Below are 15,196 nucleotides of genomic sequence, written 5' to 3' on the forward strand. Positions count from 1 at the left end.
CTTGTTGGTTATTGTCATAAGCTGCTTTCTTTGTTGAATTCTCTACTGTAAAACAAAGTCTTTGAGCTCAAGGATTTGTTTTGCTCAGTTTTAAGGTGTGCTGTAGTTCATGCTGCTAATTAATCTTTTTGGTCAAACTAGAAATGGGATTATGAGGGTAAATGTCCACACTCTAAAAATGAATTGTAAAAAAAAAAAAAAAAACCAAGAAATCCCTCTACTTCAACTTTGCATAAGCAACAGAACGGTATTTAGACAGACCTGGGAAGAATAAGTCTAGAAGCAGTCTGTGAGGAGATAAATAGAAAGGTATTTCTACAAGTCTGAGGCAAAATGAATTTAGTGTAAATGCACTATGACAAACTATTTAAGAAACATTAAATGCAGCTAAAGAACCAAGCTGACCTGTAAAGAAAAAGATGGAGCTGTTAGGGAAGTACTGCAAATCCAAGTGGGAAGCCTTGTCAAACTGTCAAAGAATGGAACGGAGGAGTTCTCACCAAGGGAGAGGAATTTTTACCCCCAATATCAGAACCCAGCAAAACATCCAACTTAAGTAGGCTGCACAGTCTGAGAAATAAAGTCTTTCAAAGCAGGACATGGTTTTGTTGGCACATCTAAGCCAACCCCCAGCAGGGGGAACTTGTCCAACAGGACCTCTTCCACTGGTTAGAAGGTCCCAGGCCCCCCAGCATGCTCTCAGGGGTAAGCAAACCTCACTTGCTTTTATTTTACTGCTGTGGTTTTTCAGGTAAGGATTCAGAGCCTGATTGAAGTCGTGGCGTTGCTTTGAGTTATCCTTTAGAACCAGTTGGTTTTGAAGATGAAAAACTCTGAGACAAATTTCAGTGAGCATAGTACCTAACCACTGAAATACTTATGGCCCTGTCAGTACATGGTGGGGAGTCTCTTTGCTTCCTTTTGCATTTTGCATTTCTTAGAGTTTGAGTTATTTTTTGCACGAAAGAGGGAAAAATAAAGATAATTTTGAGTTCATTTTCCATAACTATGATGTAATGTTAGAATAACTTCTGTCCTGTTTACTCTTTTCATTCTCAAAATTAGGTTATTGCAAGACTTTTTCTTTGGGACAGACACCTTGCATATGAATGACTTGGCCTCTGACGCACCAGCCTTAAAGGCAGTTTTTCAGTGGCAAGGTAAAATTCTGATCTGTGGATTACAGTTTCAAGAGGGATTGAGGTGATGTTTGGATTTTTAAAATAATGCTGTGCTGACTCAGGGCCTTGTAGAAGCTTGGTGATGCAGATTTGATCCTAAAATCATAAACCAGTTCAGCCCCAATCTGTCACAGTTTCTGCAAGTGCATCATAATATTTCTATCATGGTACCTCAGGATGCTTTGCCTGTAAGTATAAGCAGTTATTTAGGGAGAGCTTATTACTTCACTGGGAAGGAGGAAAGAATATGATTATAGATTTGGCTTTTTCTAATGAGTTCTCATTGAACTAGAACAGGTCACACAGAGTGCTGCAGAAAAAAAGTTTATTTCAAGTTTTACTAACAAAGCTACAATTATGGGAATAAGGTTGTTGCTGTTGTATTACTCTGATTATGTGTGTAGCCAGATAGTCTTTTCAGAACAGCTTCAGGCTTTACCATCAGCTCCTGACAACAGCGAGAAACATATCAGCCATCTCCAGTGTAATGCTGGATGCCTTGTGCTCATATACGTGATGTGTCTGCTGGCAATACTGTGTGTAATGCATTGAAATGTAAGGTGCAATATGGAATCAGCTGCTTTATTTGGTGGGGTTGTCTTGGATGAAGAAAAAAGACGACTGGTGTGAAAGAAGGAAAGAATCCCTAGAGTCCTGCTCCAGCAATTGAGTTGCCTTTTTAAGATTTCTTGGAGCTTTAAACTCAAAATAACGAACAAGAAAAGAAATTTGAGCCAATTGGGTCTTCTTTCTATCAATTGAACTGGGAGCAATATCTGTAAGTAAGCATGAAAAGTGAAATATCTGACATGTCCTAGAAGAATTTAGTATCCTTGGCACATCCGAGGTCCTTGTAACTCAGTAAAACACTTGAGGGTAGTGGCATGTTTTGATATTCTCTAAGTGTACATGAAAACTATAGGCTGGCAATTGTCAAACTGCTAGGACAGTCTAGAATGTCCAATTGTAAAGTAAATTTGGAATATGAGTTCTCAGTCTCATCCCTCATATTTTCTCTCAAATTTGATTGCACAACAGCCCTCTAATAATGGTACAAATTTGGCTAATGTAATCAAAGGGTCTTGTTTAAAGGTTGCATGGAGGTTTGCTCTAGGCTGCTCAGGAAGGGGCATACACAGACATTCCTGCTGATGTCTGTGGGAGCTTTGCTCAGATGAACACCAGTGGTAGAGTGTTAAAAAGACAGGCTCCTCCCCTGTGTAGTAAATCAGTGTAGTTCCCTTGACTTGAGAATTACTGATTGACCTTTGCTGAGGATCTGGTCTATATGGTGGTAACGTCTGAGACCCACAATGGCATTGCAGCTGTGAGCAGGGGATATGAGAACAGAGTCTGACAGCCAGCAGTTGCTCTGAGCTGAAGAGGCAAGTTGGCATTACTCTGGGAGCTGATAGTGCAGGTTGTTGTCCAGGTACTACGTGCTATACATGTGCTTTTGCCAGGCGCGCTGAGCGCACCAAGGCGTTAGTGCAGCGGTGGGCTGAGCTAATCTGCGTAGCAGGAAGCCGGCGTCAAAACCGCCTGAACGTTTTTCGTCTCCCCGTGGTAGAGGAATGGGAAGGTTGTGGTGTAGCACTTGTCCCTGTCGTAGGTGTAGCAGGTTTCAGGTTCGTTGCAGGAGGTGCTCTGCTGGGCCTTGTATGTCTTACCACCCAGCTCAATTTCTACGGGATTGCATTTTTTGCAGCTGGAAGAGATGGAGAAGAGAACAAGTGTTAAGAGCTGTGATGAAAAGATGCCACCTTGATGATCTGTGGGTGTGGCTAGGAGAGTACTGTGGCCTTTCTAGGTTTTAGACAGGCACTCTTAGCCAGATGCTTTCATTGTTGTCAAGCTGCTATTGGCAAGACTGGTCCCTAAATAGGAGGGTTAAACAGGCGATGTGTCATTTGCTGATATCCAAGATATTCAAGATGAACAGGGGTCAGAATGAAAACATTCCCTGCGAATGTGAACTAATCATAGAGATGATAATTTATTAGCTTGCAACAAAATATGATAGCTAGACTGTGTGGGGAAAGCTCTCCTCTGTGACCCTGCCTCACCTTTGTTGTTGGCCTTCAAGCACATTTTTGAGCTGCTGTGGGCAATGCTGCAGGGGAGGTTAAGTCTCAGGAAATGAATTTAGTAAAGAAAAGTACTTACAGTTCGGTCATGCGGTAGACAAAAGTGGTTCTGAGTGGGGACATGGGGTCAGAGATGTTCTCTCGAGCCTTCAGGGGAACACTGCAAAGGAGGGAAAACTGCTCATTAAACAGGTGACTACTCTGCCACGAGCTATTCTTGGCTCTCCTGTTGCTCTTCAGGTTATTTCCATTCTGATCCTTCTCCAGTGCAAAGCCCAGGAGTGGCAGATCTTGGCCGTGCTGTGCCCTCCTCCCTGACAGGATTGCAGCAATTTCTGAAAGTGCCGTTTTCAAGGTGACAGTGCTGATAATACATTTTTTAAACTTAGCTGACAGATGCCTGAAACTTACAGGAGGTAGAGATGTAATTAGTGTTTCTCCTGTTGTCAGTTCTACTGTAATTCCTGCAGCTCTTGAGCCTGAACTCGGTCCATGTTTGAGACACACACTTCCGTAAGTTTTGTGGGAATAAAGAGGACAAAACCCTATTCTTGAACTGAGATCTGCCTCACAGGATCAGCCTTTTCTTACAGCCTAGCATCAGCTCATTTTCCCAGCTTGTGAAATAGCAGGTTTGTGGGCAGATCAGCAAATGAGTCCAGTGTTGGGCCCAATTTGGTTTCAGATTAGACCAACTGCAGAAATGTTATCCTCTACTTCCCCAGCCTATTTTGTAATATTACTACTGGGCTGCTTAAAACATGGAGATGTTTTTTGTGTCTGAAGGGACGAACACCAGATAGCTTTGTGTGAGTTAGAAAAACATGAAGCAAAAGGAAATATTCCAGGACACTGTAGAAAGCCCATAGAGAAAACAAGTTCACTTCATTAATGCCAGGACATGCAGACCAATGCAAAGAAAATGGAACTCCTGTAACACTTCATCTCCTCTACACCATCTCCATATAATACTTGTCTGCTACTTACATGATACGTATGTTTCTCTCCAGGATTTCTTCACCAGGATTTTCTTTGGAGGGGACGAACTTTGAGGTCGCTGTTACACACTGACACTTGTTGTTGACCAGCACATACTCCTGGTCCTCAGAGTCCCGTGGAAAACCTGCAAGCACAGGGCATGTAATCCCAGGGTCAAGCAGAAAAACCCTGAAACCTGATCTAGCAGAAAGCTACCGATGAGCATAGTGGAAATGAACTATTATTACATCTGGATTGATCAAAGTCCACGGTGAAACGGGTACAAATGAGCCTCTTGGCAAAAAGTTCAGCTGTCTGTCCTGCCCTGTCTGCAGTATGCTTCTGTCTGTGGAGGTGGGACTGGGAAAATGAACCCAGCCTCTGTGGCTGGTGACATGTGAACATGCAGGGGTTTCTTGTGAAACGGGAAGTCAAGTCCCCTTGTAAGCCTTGAGCTACACCTGGCAGCTGAAGTGCTGCTTTTTACCCTAACGGGAGGTTACCCAATTCATCTACTGCACACCAGGACTGCTCTAGCATTCCAAACCCTTGTTGTGTCTGGCTTCTAAATGCATGTTCCCAATCTTGACAGTGTGGCTGATGTGTTGCTTTTCTGGGAGTGCTATGTTGTCCTTTGGGTCCTGCAGGGAACAGATGCCAAAAACCACCAAAGGACACAGCAGGAAGGCAGCCTGCTGACCTGGTGGTAGAAGGCAAGCGGCCCTTATGGTGCTTGTAGTTTGCAGGTAAAACTCCAGTCCTGATTTTCTTACTCAAATAGAGAAGACACCACATGAGACTGTCTCCTGTACTTTTAGCATTTTACTCAGTATGAAACTTCGTCAAAACAGGGCAAAACATCTCATCTGTCACCCAGAGACTTTCTGAATTTTCCTGGTGGCACACCATGCATTCTTAGTGATCACGTAGGTGGATTTTAAGTAGTTTGTTCTTTGGGTTGGGGAAAACCGACTAGCCTTTGGTCTCTTCACCCAGAAGCCAGTCTTGTTTTTATATGCACAGTCATACCCTTCTTAAGTGGTTGGTTTTACAGCCCCCTATTTCTAAATGCTGCTCAAATCAGGTTCACAGCCATCACTTTGCAGTATTGCTCTTCCAATAGCACCTTTTGCCTGCTTATTAGAAATAGCAAAAGCAGTGACTTTTGTGAGATGGGGGATAGTTATAGATATTTGGCTCTAACATACTTTGTTTCTGGGGACTCACCTATTCTGTTTGTCCCTTGGTTTAACCACAGAGAAAGAAGAAATAGGCTGAAAACATCTGTGTTCATAATGTCTATGGAGCATTTCAGAGTTACTTTGACTTAAATGCTTCGGTCCTAACAGCGGGATTTCTTTATGTTATCAAAGCATGGATCAGTAGAGAAGCAGACAAATACTGCATAAGCTTGTGTCTGGGCTTTTTCTTTATCTCCATGTCCACAGCTGCCAGGCTTTATGAAGAACAGATCTTGTTGCTACAGGGTGAAAGGAATAGCTCTCAAAGCCTGTGCAAGCAAAGGTGAAGGTGGGATCCAGAAGCAACAAATGGAGTTTTCTGACCATTAGCTGCTAATGGCAGCAGCTTAACTGTCAAATGAAGCTGTCTGCAAAAGCAAACAAGGACAGGATTGATTGAGAGTCCCCAGGTATCTAGTCTATACAATGCAAGTAAAATAACATTCCAGAGCCCCACAATATGCAGGTGTCTGCTTCCATTCCACTGGGTTATTTTCAGAGATCTTTAGAGGTCTTGTAAAAAATATCACAAAAACTGTGTAAAATATTGCCTCAGAGTGACCCTACACGTCATCTGCTGGTTACAAATGCTGTTTCTGTGACAAATGGCAGCAGACTTTGAAGGTTCACTGTGGAGTTTATTGATCAGGAAGGAAACTACTTCGCTCCCTTGCTTTGGGCACTGGAACAAGCCACTATGGGTACATGGGAAACACTGCTCTTTCTACTGCCCTCAGTCTTCCTTCCTTCTACAGCATGTCCCACTACCACACGTGCCCATCAAGCCCTTTAGAGCCAAGGGCTGGCTTTTAGAGTTTCTCCATCTAGCACCCAGCACAACTGGACAGCTGTACAAATGCCACTGTGAAAACATCCATCAGATACAAGCCTGGTTGTGCTTCTGGTTGCAATGTGCCCCACTGCAGCAGAAAAATGCAGTGGTACCTGACAGGCAGAGATGGTCATTATTTGGAGCTTTATGGTACTTGCCTCTCTATACACCTTATTCCAATCTCTCTCGCTCTGCCTGCTTCCTCTCTGCCAACTCACCATTCCACATGAGCATTTCCCTCTGACGCAGAAGCTTACTGGAAAAGCCTCTTTACACTCTGCCTCCTTGAGTCCTGGCTTTTTTCTTGTCCTTCCCGTAGCTTTCTCTGATGTCTGTCACTATTCTGTTTAATGCTGTGTGCAATTCTCTCTTAGGTCTTAACCCAAAGCCGATATTCAAATTGGATCCTATTGGCTGTGTTGTCCCAAAACCTTCGGGAGCAGGCCTCAATTCATTTTATGAAACTATATGAATACACTCTTTTATAAATATGCAGAGGTTTTTTGACTAGTCTAAAATATTGTCCTGAATTCTTTGTGTAATACCCTTGGCTTTGGTAACCATGAAAGTTTTGGGTACTACATCTATATTTCTAATGTGCAATTACAAAGCTGCAAAAAAAAGGATATTTCTATCAGCAATACTTGCAAGTATCATCCAGTAAAGCCCCTCTGGGGAGAAGGTAGTTAAATACAAAGTTTCCCAATGCCCTTCTAAATGTCTTCAGGTTGGAACTTCTGGTGCATGATTTACTGCAACCTGGTGTTCCCTCCCTCCTCAACACTTATGCAGAGATTATTTGGGCAAAATTTCTTGTCTCCCAATATTGGGTTGTCCTGTAATACATTCTGAAGCCCAACAAAACCCAGCTGCAGCATAGCAAAGAAGCAATTACATTCCAAAAATAACTGTTCAAGCTCTGCTGCAGCTGCAAGTGGCTACTTTAATAAAGTAGGACAAAGCTCAATTAGACAAAAATACATTAATATGCGCACACACATATATACAAAAAAGCCATGTGTATGAATGGGGAATAACAGATAGAGCTCTGTGTTGAATTGACCCAGTGTTTTGCAACATCTTCTGCCTTTTCAGCTAATGGATTATACATCTGGTGACTTTTTGCAAGGACCTGCCTGAGTAGGTACTAAAATGCCCTTTCCCAAAAGTTGGAGGAAATGCAGTGATGCTGTTGTACATGCTGTTAGGATGGCTATACTTCAGCACAGATTTAATCCAGAAGACCATGTTCACCATGTGATTGAACTTTAGGTTCTTATCTAGAGATCTGGCACTAGTGTAGTCAGTATCTATCACCTGTGAACAACACTGAGGAGTGTGCTGGGATGACAGCTTGATCTCAGTATATATCGAGTCTCCATGAAATTCAGTGGAGTTAGATGATAAACTACACATTAATCAGGAATAAGTTGGCTGTAGCCATATTACAAGATCACCAGAAGATTTTAGAAACCTTTAAATCTATCAGGCAAGAGCCTTGCAAGCTTCCCAGTGCTGCAGGAAAGCAAGCATGTATGTTTGCGGTTTGCCGCTTCAGAAACCTGATGAACAAAGGCTAATCCAAGTCCTAAATTTGCAGCCAGTCATCACTTTTTAGCCTCCAGGCAGCAGTTAAAAACACACAGCTCTGTGGTGCAGAAAGACACAGAGGTGCCTGAGCCCCATTGAAGCATGACTGCTTGAGCAGGCTTTGAGGTTTTAACTCTTGGCTGTTAGAATTATTAATGGCCAATTACGCAAAACCCATCACTGGTACCTTAAGCATGTCTTTCCTGTGCTCTTTGTTTCTCACCTACCTGCCACAAGGACGAGCCCCAGGGAGATGGCCAAAGCCACGCACAGCAACAAAGAGCTCTTCATCTCGCCTCCTCTTCTTTTGAAGAACGCGCGGGGAGAGCCTGTGTCTGCCTATAAGGGCGTGTGCAAATGACACAGCTAGGTGTTTCCTAAAATAAACAGCCCAGCCGGCTCACACTGACACCATGGAACATGTGGCTGAGGACTGAAACTGGGCATGTTTAATGTGCAAAGACCTCCGGCTTTCAAAGGTGGTGGGGGGAGGGGGGCAGGGGGTTGCACTATTACTGTGCTTTTTGGTTCTGTTCATTGCCAACCAGCAATGAAGCTGCTGAGTGCAAAGGGGTGCAAAACCTGGTCCTTAGGGGACATCTTACCATTAAGGCTAGTGGCATCGTCCCAACCTGGGGGGCAAGAAAGCATCTGGATTGCCAGGGAGTCACAGCTCCAGCTTCTAGTTTTGAGAAACAGGACTTAAGGATCACTTGATTCATATTATAAGAACACTTCAGGCTTCAAGACCAGCATCCTGTTTACAGCATGTTCTTTGCAAACATATATTGAAGGTTTGGCCTGCCCCCAAAGAGCTTTCAGGCAAAGCAGACGAGATGAGAGAGGGGAGGGGTAAAAAGTGTAAAGCAACAGTAGGCCTGGGGCAAAACTGAATTATTCTTTTAGCTCTGCCCACTGTATTGATGAGTTTCTTTCCTTATGAATGGGCAAGGGATGCCATTGGACGAGTGGTATAGGGAAGGCTGTGTCAGGTTCCCAGGCAAGCTCTCTGAGGTACTGAGCAAGCAGATTTTTCCTGAAGGAGGGCACTACTGGAGGGGACCTGGGAGTTATTTGTCCCAGATTTGGCATGGCTTATGTAACTCTGGAAAACAGACATTGCAATGTAACCTGCAGTGACCAGAGCTGTTTTGGTAGCGTATGCATGCATCTTGCACAGAAAAGGCCACTTTTTAAGGAAAGCCCAGTTTCAATAGCCCTTTTCAGCAAGGGCTCCCAATACCTGAAACGGGACAAAAGGGGAGGCAGAGCATGGTAGGATGGATGCTGGCAGGCCCCTCTTTAGCCAGGATCTCCTCAACTTCCGCTAGCTGCTGTGCACATTTCTCTCCATTAACACTAGCAGCATGTGGTCTATCTCCCTGTGTTCTCCAGATCTTCCTTGCACAGCAGAGCAGCAGCCCAGTAAGTGGACACAGGCTTTTCACACGGGCTAGGTCACTGTTGACTCCCCGGGGTTGGTTGTTCTTGCCAGGCTTTGCAGGAGGCTAAAGCCATTGAGAAACACTGCTCAGTGTCCTGGTTCCTAAAGGGCAGCCCATCACCTTACAGGATGTTTTCCCTTTCTTCAGACCTTGCTGGCTTGGTCCCTAATCTGAGAGCTGTTCAAAGACCCTGGAATCTGCACCCTGAGCTGCTTCTTTTAGTGCAAATGTCTCACGTGGTAGTTGCATGATGCAAGGAGCTTTTGTGTTGCATCAGCAGTACTGACAGGTGAGGTTTCCCCTTGGGAGATGGGGAGGATGAGGGGTGCAAGCTCAGGTCTGAGGGCATCAGGTTATTCTATAGTTCTTCTCTACAAACCATGTTTTCTCACTAGAGCTCCATCTTTAGGAGAGCAAAATTTGGGTTTGTTTCCTTTCCCCCTCCCCACAAAACACTGTCAATGGAGTTTTATGTGGAGCTCTCTTCTGAAGCAGCAGCAAGATGCTCCCTGTGCCCCATCTTTTGCAGAAGAAAAAAAAAAACAGGGGTGTCTGTCTGTCTAGAGCATTGTTTCACTCACCTTTTTTGTAAGATAGGCGATTTAAATATTTTTAGAAATATACAAGAAGGGGGGATGTAGCAGAATAAAGCACATGCAAAAGAGGCAGGTTCTGGTCTGTTTTGCCAAAGTGCGCTGGTAGAAACATGGCACTGGTAAAATCTTAGCAGGGGCATCCATGAGTATTTTCAAACCCAAAGGGAGAGACTGAGCAGAGTGACATTCTGTGCAGTTCTGGTGATTTCGGTGGTTTTCCCTGGCTGACAGTGCTCTGCACATCTGAATTTCAGTTGCTAAATCTACATGTCTGCAAACAGCCCCTTTGGTCCATGTACGGTGGCACAAGAGCTATTTTTAGTCCCATTCAGCCACCTGCATGTCTCTGAGGATTTCTATCTAGACTGCAAGCTCTTTAGAGGAAGATTTGTTTTATGAACCATTACTTTTATGGACTATCCCCTTTTCACCGTGGGATGTGTTGAATTGCCAGACAATTATCTGCATTAAAGAAGGGTGATGGGCTGGCCAGGGGCTTGCAAACCAGCAGCCCAGGCATGAGTTCTGGGCTGAGTGGGGTGTTAAGACTCCCAAACTCACCATGAAGCAGAGGTTAGTGGAGGAATAATTGAGAATTAGAAAAGAAATGGGAACCAGCTTTGTAGTTTCGGTCTCCTTCACTTGTCCTGTGCCCCCAGTTGGCCCTGGACATGCTGAACTAGGATTTTCCAGGTAAGAAGCTGGGCAGGTGCCTGGATGAAGTGAGGCAAAGTAGTGTCCTTGCTGTGCTGAGTGAGGAGGCATTGGAGGCCTCTCCGGATGGACTTCACTCAAAACCCAGTAGGATTCAGCAGAAGAATTACAAAGCCTGATCAGAAGAGATGACTGTATTTTAGCCTCCAATAAAGGTCTATTTTCCACGGAGGTGTGGCTAAAAAATTAAATGAATGCTGTATCTCACATACCAAAACCAAGTTATTGTTGTTGCTCCCTCATACAGGCCTGTATCCAGGAGAGGTGATATCTGAAAATTGGCATGGACAGATTTGGAAAAAAGAGTCCTCATCTGAAGCAAAACAGATCTTTGGTGCAAGGGCAACTATAGACAAGGGGGGACTGCGGAGAAGCTGACTGTGTCAGATAAAAGCTCGGAAGTGACATTGCTCTGTCACCAGCTCTACCAGAATTGAAACAAATCACCGAAAGGCGAGTAAAGTTTTGCACACTTTCAGTTCTAGTTAACTGTAATATTTGCCTCACGTGTCTTTTTCACAAGGTGGGCAGTATTTATAAATAGAACTGCACCTGTTCTGCGGTGAGGGAAAAACACCTGCGCTTGTTCTATGCAGAACTCCCCTGGCTGGGCCGTGTCTGTGGCTGCTCATTATCAGGCCTTGGGTTTCTGAGCTGGGACTAACCTCAGGTCCGGGGGCAGAGGGGACGGGGACGCAGGCACAGCAGCAGCGCGGCTCTGCTGCCTGCCAGCGCCTCGCCCGCTCCTCGGCTGATCTGCAGCCAGCGGGAACGGGACAGGTACCCGCTGGGGAACGCCTGTGTCCCGGTAAAGATCCAACTGGGCCGGGGGAAGGGCTCAGGGGAGCTGGTGTATGTACCCCAGCTGCGTCCAGGGAGGTTTTCAAAAACTTCTTTCCTTCGGGAACTTTGGTCTGGCTGTAGGGAACCGAGTGCCAATGAGTTTCGGTTAGCAAGGGTACAGACGCCAGCTGCACTGTCTTCTGGGGGGGGGGGGGGGGGGATGTTCCTCTCTTTGCTGTAAGATACAGACGGCACTCGTACGTGCTGGTGCTTTTAAGGGAAGACAAACCCCTTCAGGAGGCCAAACGGGGCTCCGTGCTTTCGACACGGCATTATTCACTGCCGGGACCTGCCACGATCCAACCCGCTCCCCTGCTCAGCCGCTGCCCTCGCACCGCCGCTCCTGACGTGCATTGCAGCAAACGCAGGCAAGCGCCGGCCGCGGAGGGGCTGCCTGTGTTCGCAGGACGCTGCGCGGGACGGGATCCACCCGCGCTCGCAGGTCCGGCCAGGCGTCCTCACGGCAGCCGGCGCGCTCCGCGGCGGACCCCGCAGCGCCGCCCACCGAGCCCCGGCGCCTCTGCTCCCCGCCCGCGGGCATCACGGGACGGGGAGGTGGACGGGAAGCGGAAGTGGCGTGGTGCCGGAAGCGGAAGCGCGGGGAAAGAGCCGGAGCGGAGCCATGAGGACCCGCCGCGGGACCGTCCTGCGGCCGCCGGCCGACCCCGACGAGGCGGAGGATGGCGGAGAGGAGGCGGCCGGAGACCGGGCGGGCCCTCGGGGCCTGGCGGACCCCGAGATGCTGGCGGACGAGGTGGAGGAATTCCACGAGGCGCAGTTCCAGGCGGTGATGGCGGCCCTGGAGAGCGGGGAGGAGGCTGGGGACAGCGAGGAGGAGGAAGAGGAGGAAGTGCTGGGGCTGCAGCTACCAGAGGACAGCGATGAAGAGGATGAACAAGACGGTGAAACAGCTGGACGAGGTGAGGAAGAGGAGGAGGAGGAGGACAAGGTGGCACAGGAGCTGGATCTTTATGTGAACCATAGTGCAGAAGAGGATGGAGAAGGGGAGGAGGAGGATGGAGAAGGGGAGGAGGAGGATGGAGAAGGGGAGGAGGAAGATGAGGAAGAAGATGAGGAGGAAGATGGGGATCTGTCCATGGAGAGTGACTTGGAGGAGCACCGTCAGGACACCAAGCTCCCCCATGAGCTCTCTTGGGGCCAACGCAAGCAGCTCTACTATGACACGGACTATGGGAGTGATGCCCAAGCCAAGGGCAAGCGTAACCAACAAGAAGTCGATGCTGAAGAGGAGGAAGAGGAGCAGGAGGCTCAGGTCATCCAGAGGCGGTTGGTGCAAGACTTGGGAGAAGATGACTATGGGCTGGATGTGATCCAAGGCTACCTGTCTGAGCAGCGGAAAACCCATGACAGCAAGGGGCAGAAGATTGACAAGGATTTGCAGGCCCTTCCCAAGAAGGAGCAGTTGAAGCTGCTGAAGCAGGAGTCCCCTGAGCTCCTGCAGCTGATTGAGGACTTTGAGGTCAAGCTAATGGAGCTCAAGGATGAACTGTACCCACTGCTGCAAATGGTCAAAAGTGGCACTATCCCGCAAGGGAAAGGCAGTCGCTATTTGCAGACCAAGTACCATCTCTACTTGAATTACTGTGCCAATATCAGTTTCTATTTGGTTTTGAAGTCAAAGAGGATGCCAGTTCATAATCACCCCGTTATTGAGCGGCTGGTTGCTTACAGGAATATAATCAATGATCTAGCTGTTGTAGATCAGAAGTTGTCGTCACAAGTTCGTATGCTTTTGAAAAACTACTATGATAAGAAGGAAGAGAGATTACAGAAGGAGAAGAAGTTTGCACTGTTTCTCCCACTGGATGTTAAGAAAAGCAAACCAAAATGTGCTCCTGTGCTTGCTAATGGCCGGGCTGCTGCCAACAAACCCTCAGATGAGTCGGACATGGATGAAGAGGCTGCCCTAAAATACTACAAGATGATGGAGGAGAAGTTGAAACTCAAGAGGAAGAGAACCGAAGACCAAGATGAGCTCGATGACACAGTGTTGGAAGGAGAGGATCCAAATAAAAAGAGAGGTGTTACCTATCAGATGATCAAGAACAAAGGCCTGACGCCCAAGAGGAAGAAGATCGATCGCAACCCCAGGGTCAAGCATCGGGAGAAGTTCCGGCGAGCCAAGATTCGCCGCAAGGGCCAGGTCCGGGAGGTCCGGAGGGAGCTGCACAGATATGCTGGGGAACTGTCTGGCATTCGTGCAGGAGTTAAGAAAAGCAGGAAGCTTAAATAACAGCTATTTTTCTTTGTGTCTGAGAGCTATGAGTAGCACTATTGTGTCCAATAAAAATTTTATAAAGGCTATTTTGTTTTCTATCCCTAAAAATGAAAAAAAACCCCAACCAAACAGAACTGGGGGTGGGATGGTATTTTGGCTTTTTTCAGAAGGTGCCATTTCTAGAAGGAGCACAAGGCCCTCTCCTCACCTGGCCTGCATGTTGTTTTCCTCTACCATCTTTCCATGCTGTAAATGCTGATTTTGAGGGGTTGGGAGGGATATGCCAAGCAAAGGGGCCGGGAATGGGCCAGGCAGGACTGATGGGGCTGGGGTGGGTGTACATCAGAGGGAGGGTAAGGGTGGTATCTGTGCAGCTAGTACTGCCTTCTTTTCACTGTCTTGTTCCGGCTCATCCTTGGTCTGTGCAGAGCTGCAGAATGAGACGTGTGGCTATGGCATTTTCTCTAATTCCTGTTCTGGTTAACTGCTTGTGCTCACACATTAAGATCTAACTTCTAGGCTCTCTTGAATCTTTAGTTTTGTAACTGGGCAGAAAGCTTTTTAATCCCCTGTGGCCTGAGATACAATTTCCCCTCCTGCCTTCAGTGGGAAGTGAAGCAAGGGCTTTTCTGGAGTTCATAATTACTTTGATAAATACCTTCACTTCATCTATGCTAAATATGGTAACTGTTGGGTGCTCTCCTAGGGCTAAGGTAGCATTGATGCACACAGGACAAGCGTGTGGCTGCTGTCCTAGGGCTAAGGTAGCATTGATACACACAGGACAAGTGTGTGGCTGCTGTCCTAGGGCTAAGGAGCACTGATACACACAGGACAAGCGTGTGGCTGCTGTCCTAGGGCTAAGGTAGCATTGATGCACACAGGACAAGCGTGTGGCTGCTGTCCTAGGGCTAAGGTAGCATTGATACACACAGGACAAGCGTGTGGCTGCTGTCCTAGGGCTAAGGTAGCATTGATACACACAGGACCAGCAGGTTGCAGGAAGTTCTGCAGTTTGTAGGTAATCTCTTTCCAAAGTTTACTTTCCAGTTACTTCCCATGCCTTCTGGTGTGAAAACATTTCACCCCATGCTGCACTTCTTGCTGGAGGGGGCCACTTGCAGTTGGGGGGGTGAAGGAGGAGTGACTGATGGCTTTTTCTTGAAAGCTTAAACACTGTCTTGGGTAAGACCTGTGCTTGTGTCTGGGAGAGGTTTGGGGGAGCCCATGCTGTAGTTTGTGTGTCAGTAATATTTGAAAGGTACTACGGTCTGTCTGTTTCCCATGTAAAACCAGTTAAGGGGAATAATGTTATGGAAGTGCTAGGATAGGTAGCGGGTTTTGGTGGGGTTTCTAGTGATAGTCTTGGAGGAAGCCAAACAAGGAGCGTGTGTTCTCAAACCTATAGCGGGGTAGATGCTGTAGTGCAAACAAGTGGGTGCTTTGCTCA

The 15,196-nt window shown here is 46.8% G+C and overlaps 2 protein-coding genes across 2 annotated transcripts; one reads left to right on the forward strand and one right to left on the reverse strand.

Annotated features, from left to right (window-relative positions):
- Nucleotides 1–2,687: 2,687 nt before the first annotated feature.
- On the reverse strand, nt 2,688–8,200 carry JCHAIN (joining chain of multimeric IgA and IgM; the record flags this gene model as incomplete). The annotated part of the gene is made up of 4 exons (XM_084262998.1): nt 2,688–2,889; nt 3,348–3,428; nt 4,256–4,391; nt 8,137–8,200. The coding sequence occupies 4 exons, from the start codon at nt 8,198–8,200 to the stop codon at nt 2,688–2,690; spliced, it is 483 nt and encodes a 160-aa protein (XP_084119124.1).
- Nucleotides 8,201–12,121: 3,921 nt separating this feature from the next.
- On the forward strand, nt 12,122–13,832 carry UTP3 (UTP3 small subunit processome component). The gene has a single exon (XM_084263989.1). The coding sequence runs from the start codon at nt 12,130–12,132 to the stop codon at nt 13,759–13,761; it is 1,632 nt and encodes a 543-aa protein (XP_084120115.1). The 5' UTR covers nt 12,122–12,129; the 3' UTR covers nt 13,762–13,832.
- The last annotated feature ends 1,364 nt before the right edge of the window (nt 13,833–15,196 follow it).

Source organism: Gallinula chloropus (genome assembly GCF_964237585.1).
Source record: "Gallinula chloropus genome assembly, chromosome: 4".
Classification (NCBI taxonomy): domain Eukaryota; kingdom Metazoa; phylum Chordata; class Aves; order Gruiformes; family Rallidae; genus Gallinula; species Gallinula chloropus.

Bases quoted from the DNA above. Each gene is read 5' to 3' on its own strand.
- UTP3 (XM_084263989.1), top strand. From the start codon at position 12,130: ATGAGGACCCGCCGCGGGACCGTCCTGCGGCCGCCGGCCGACCCCGAC.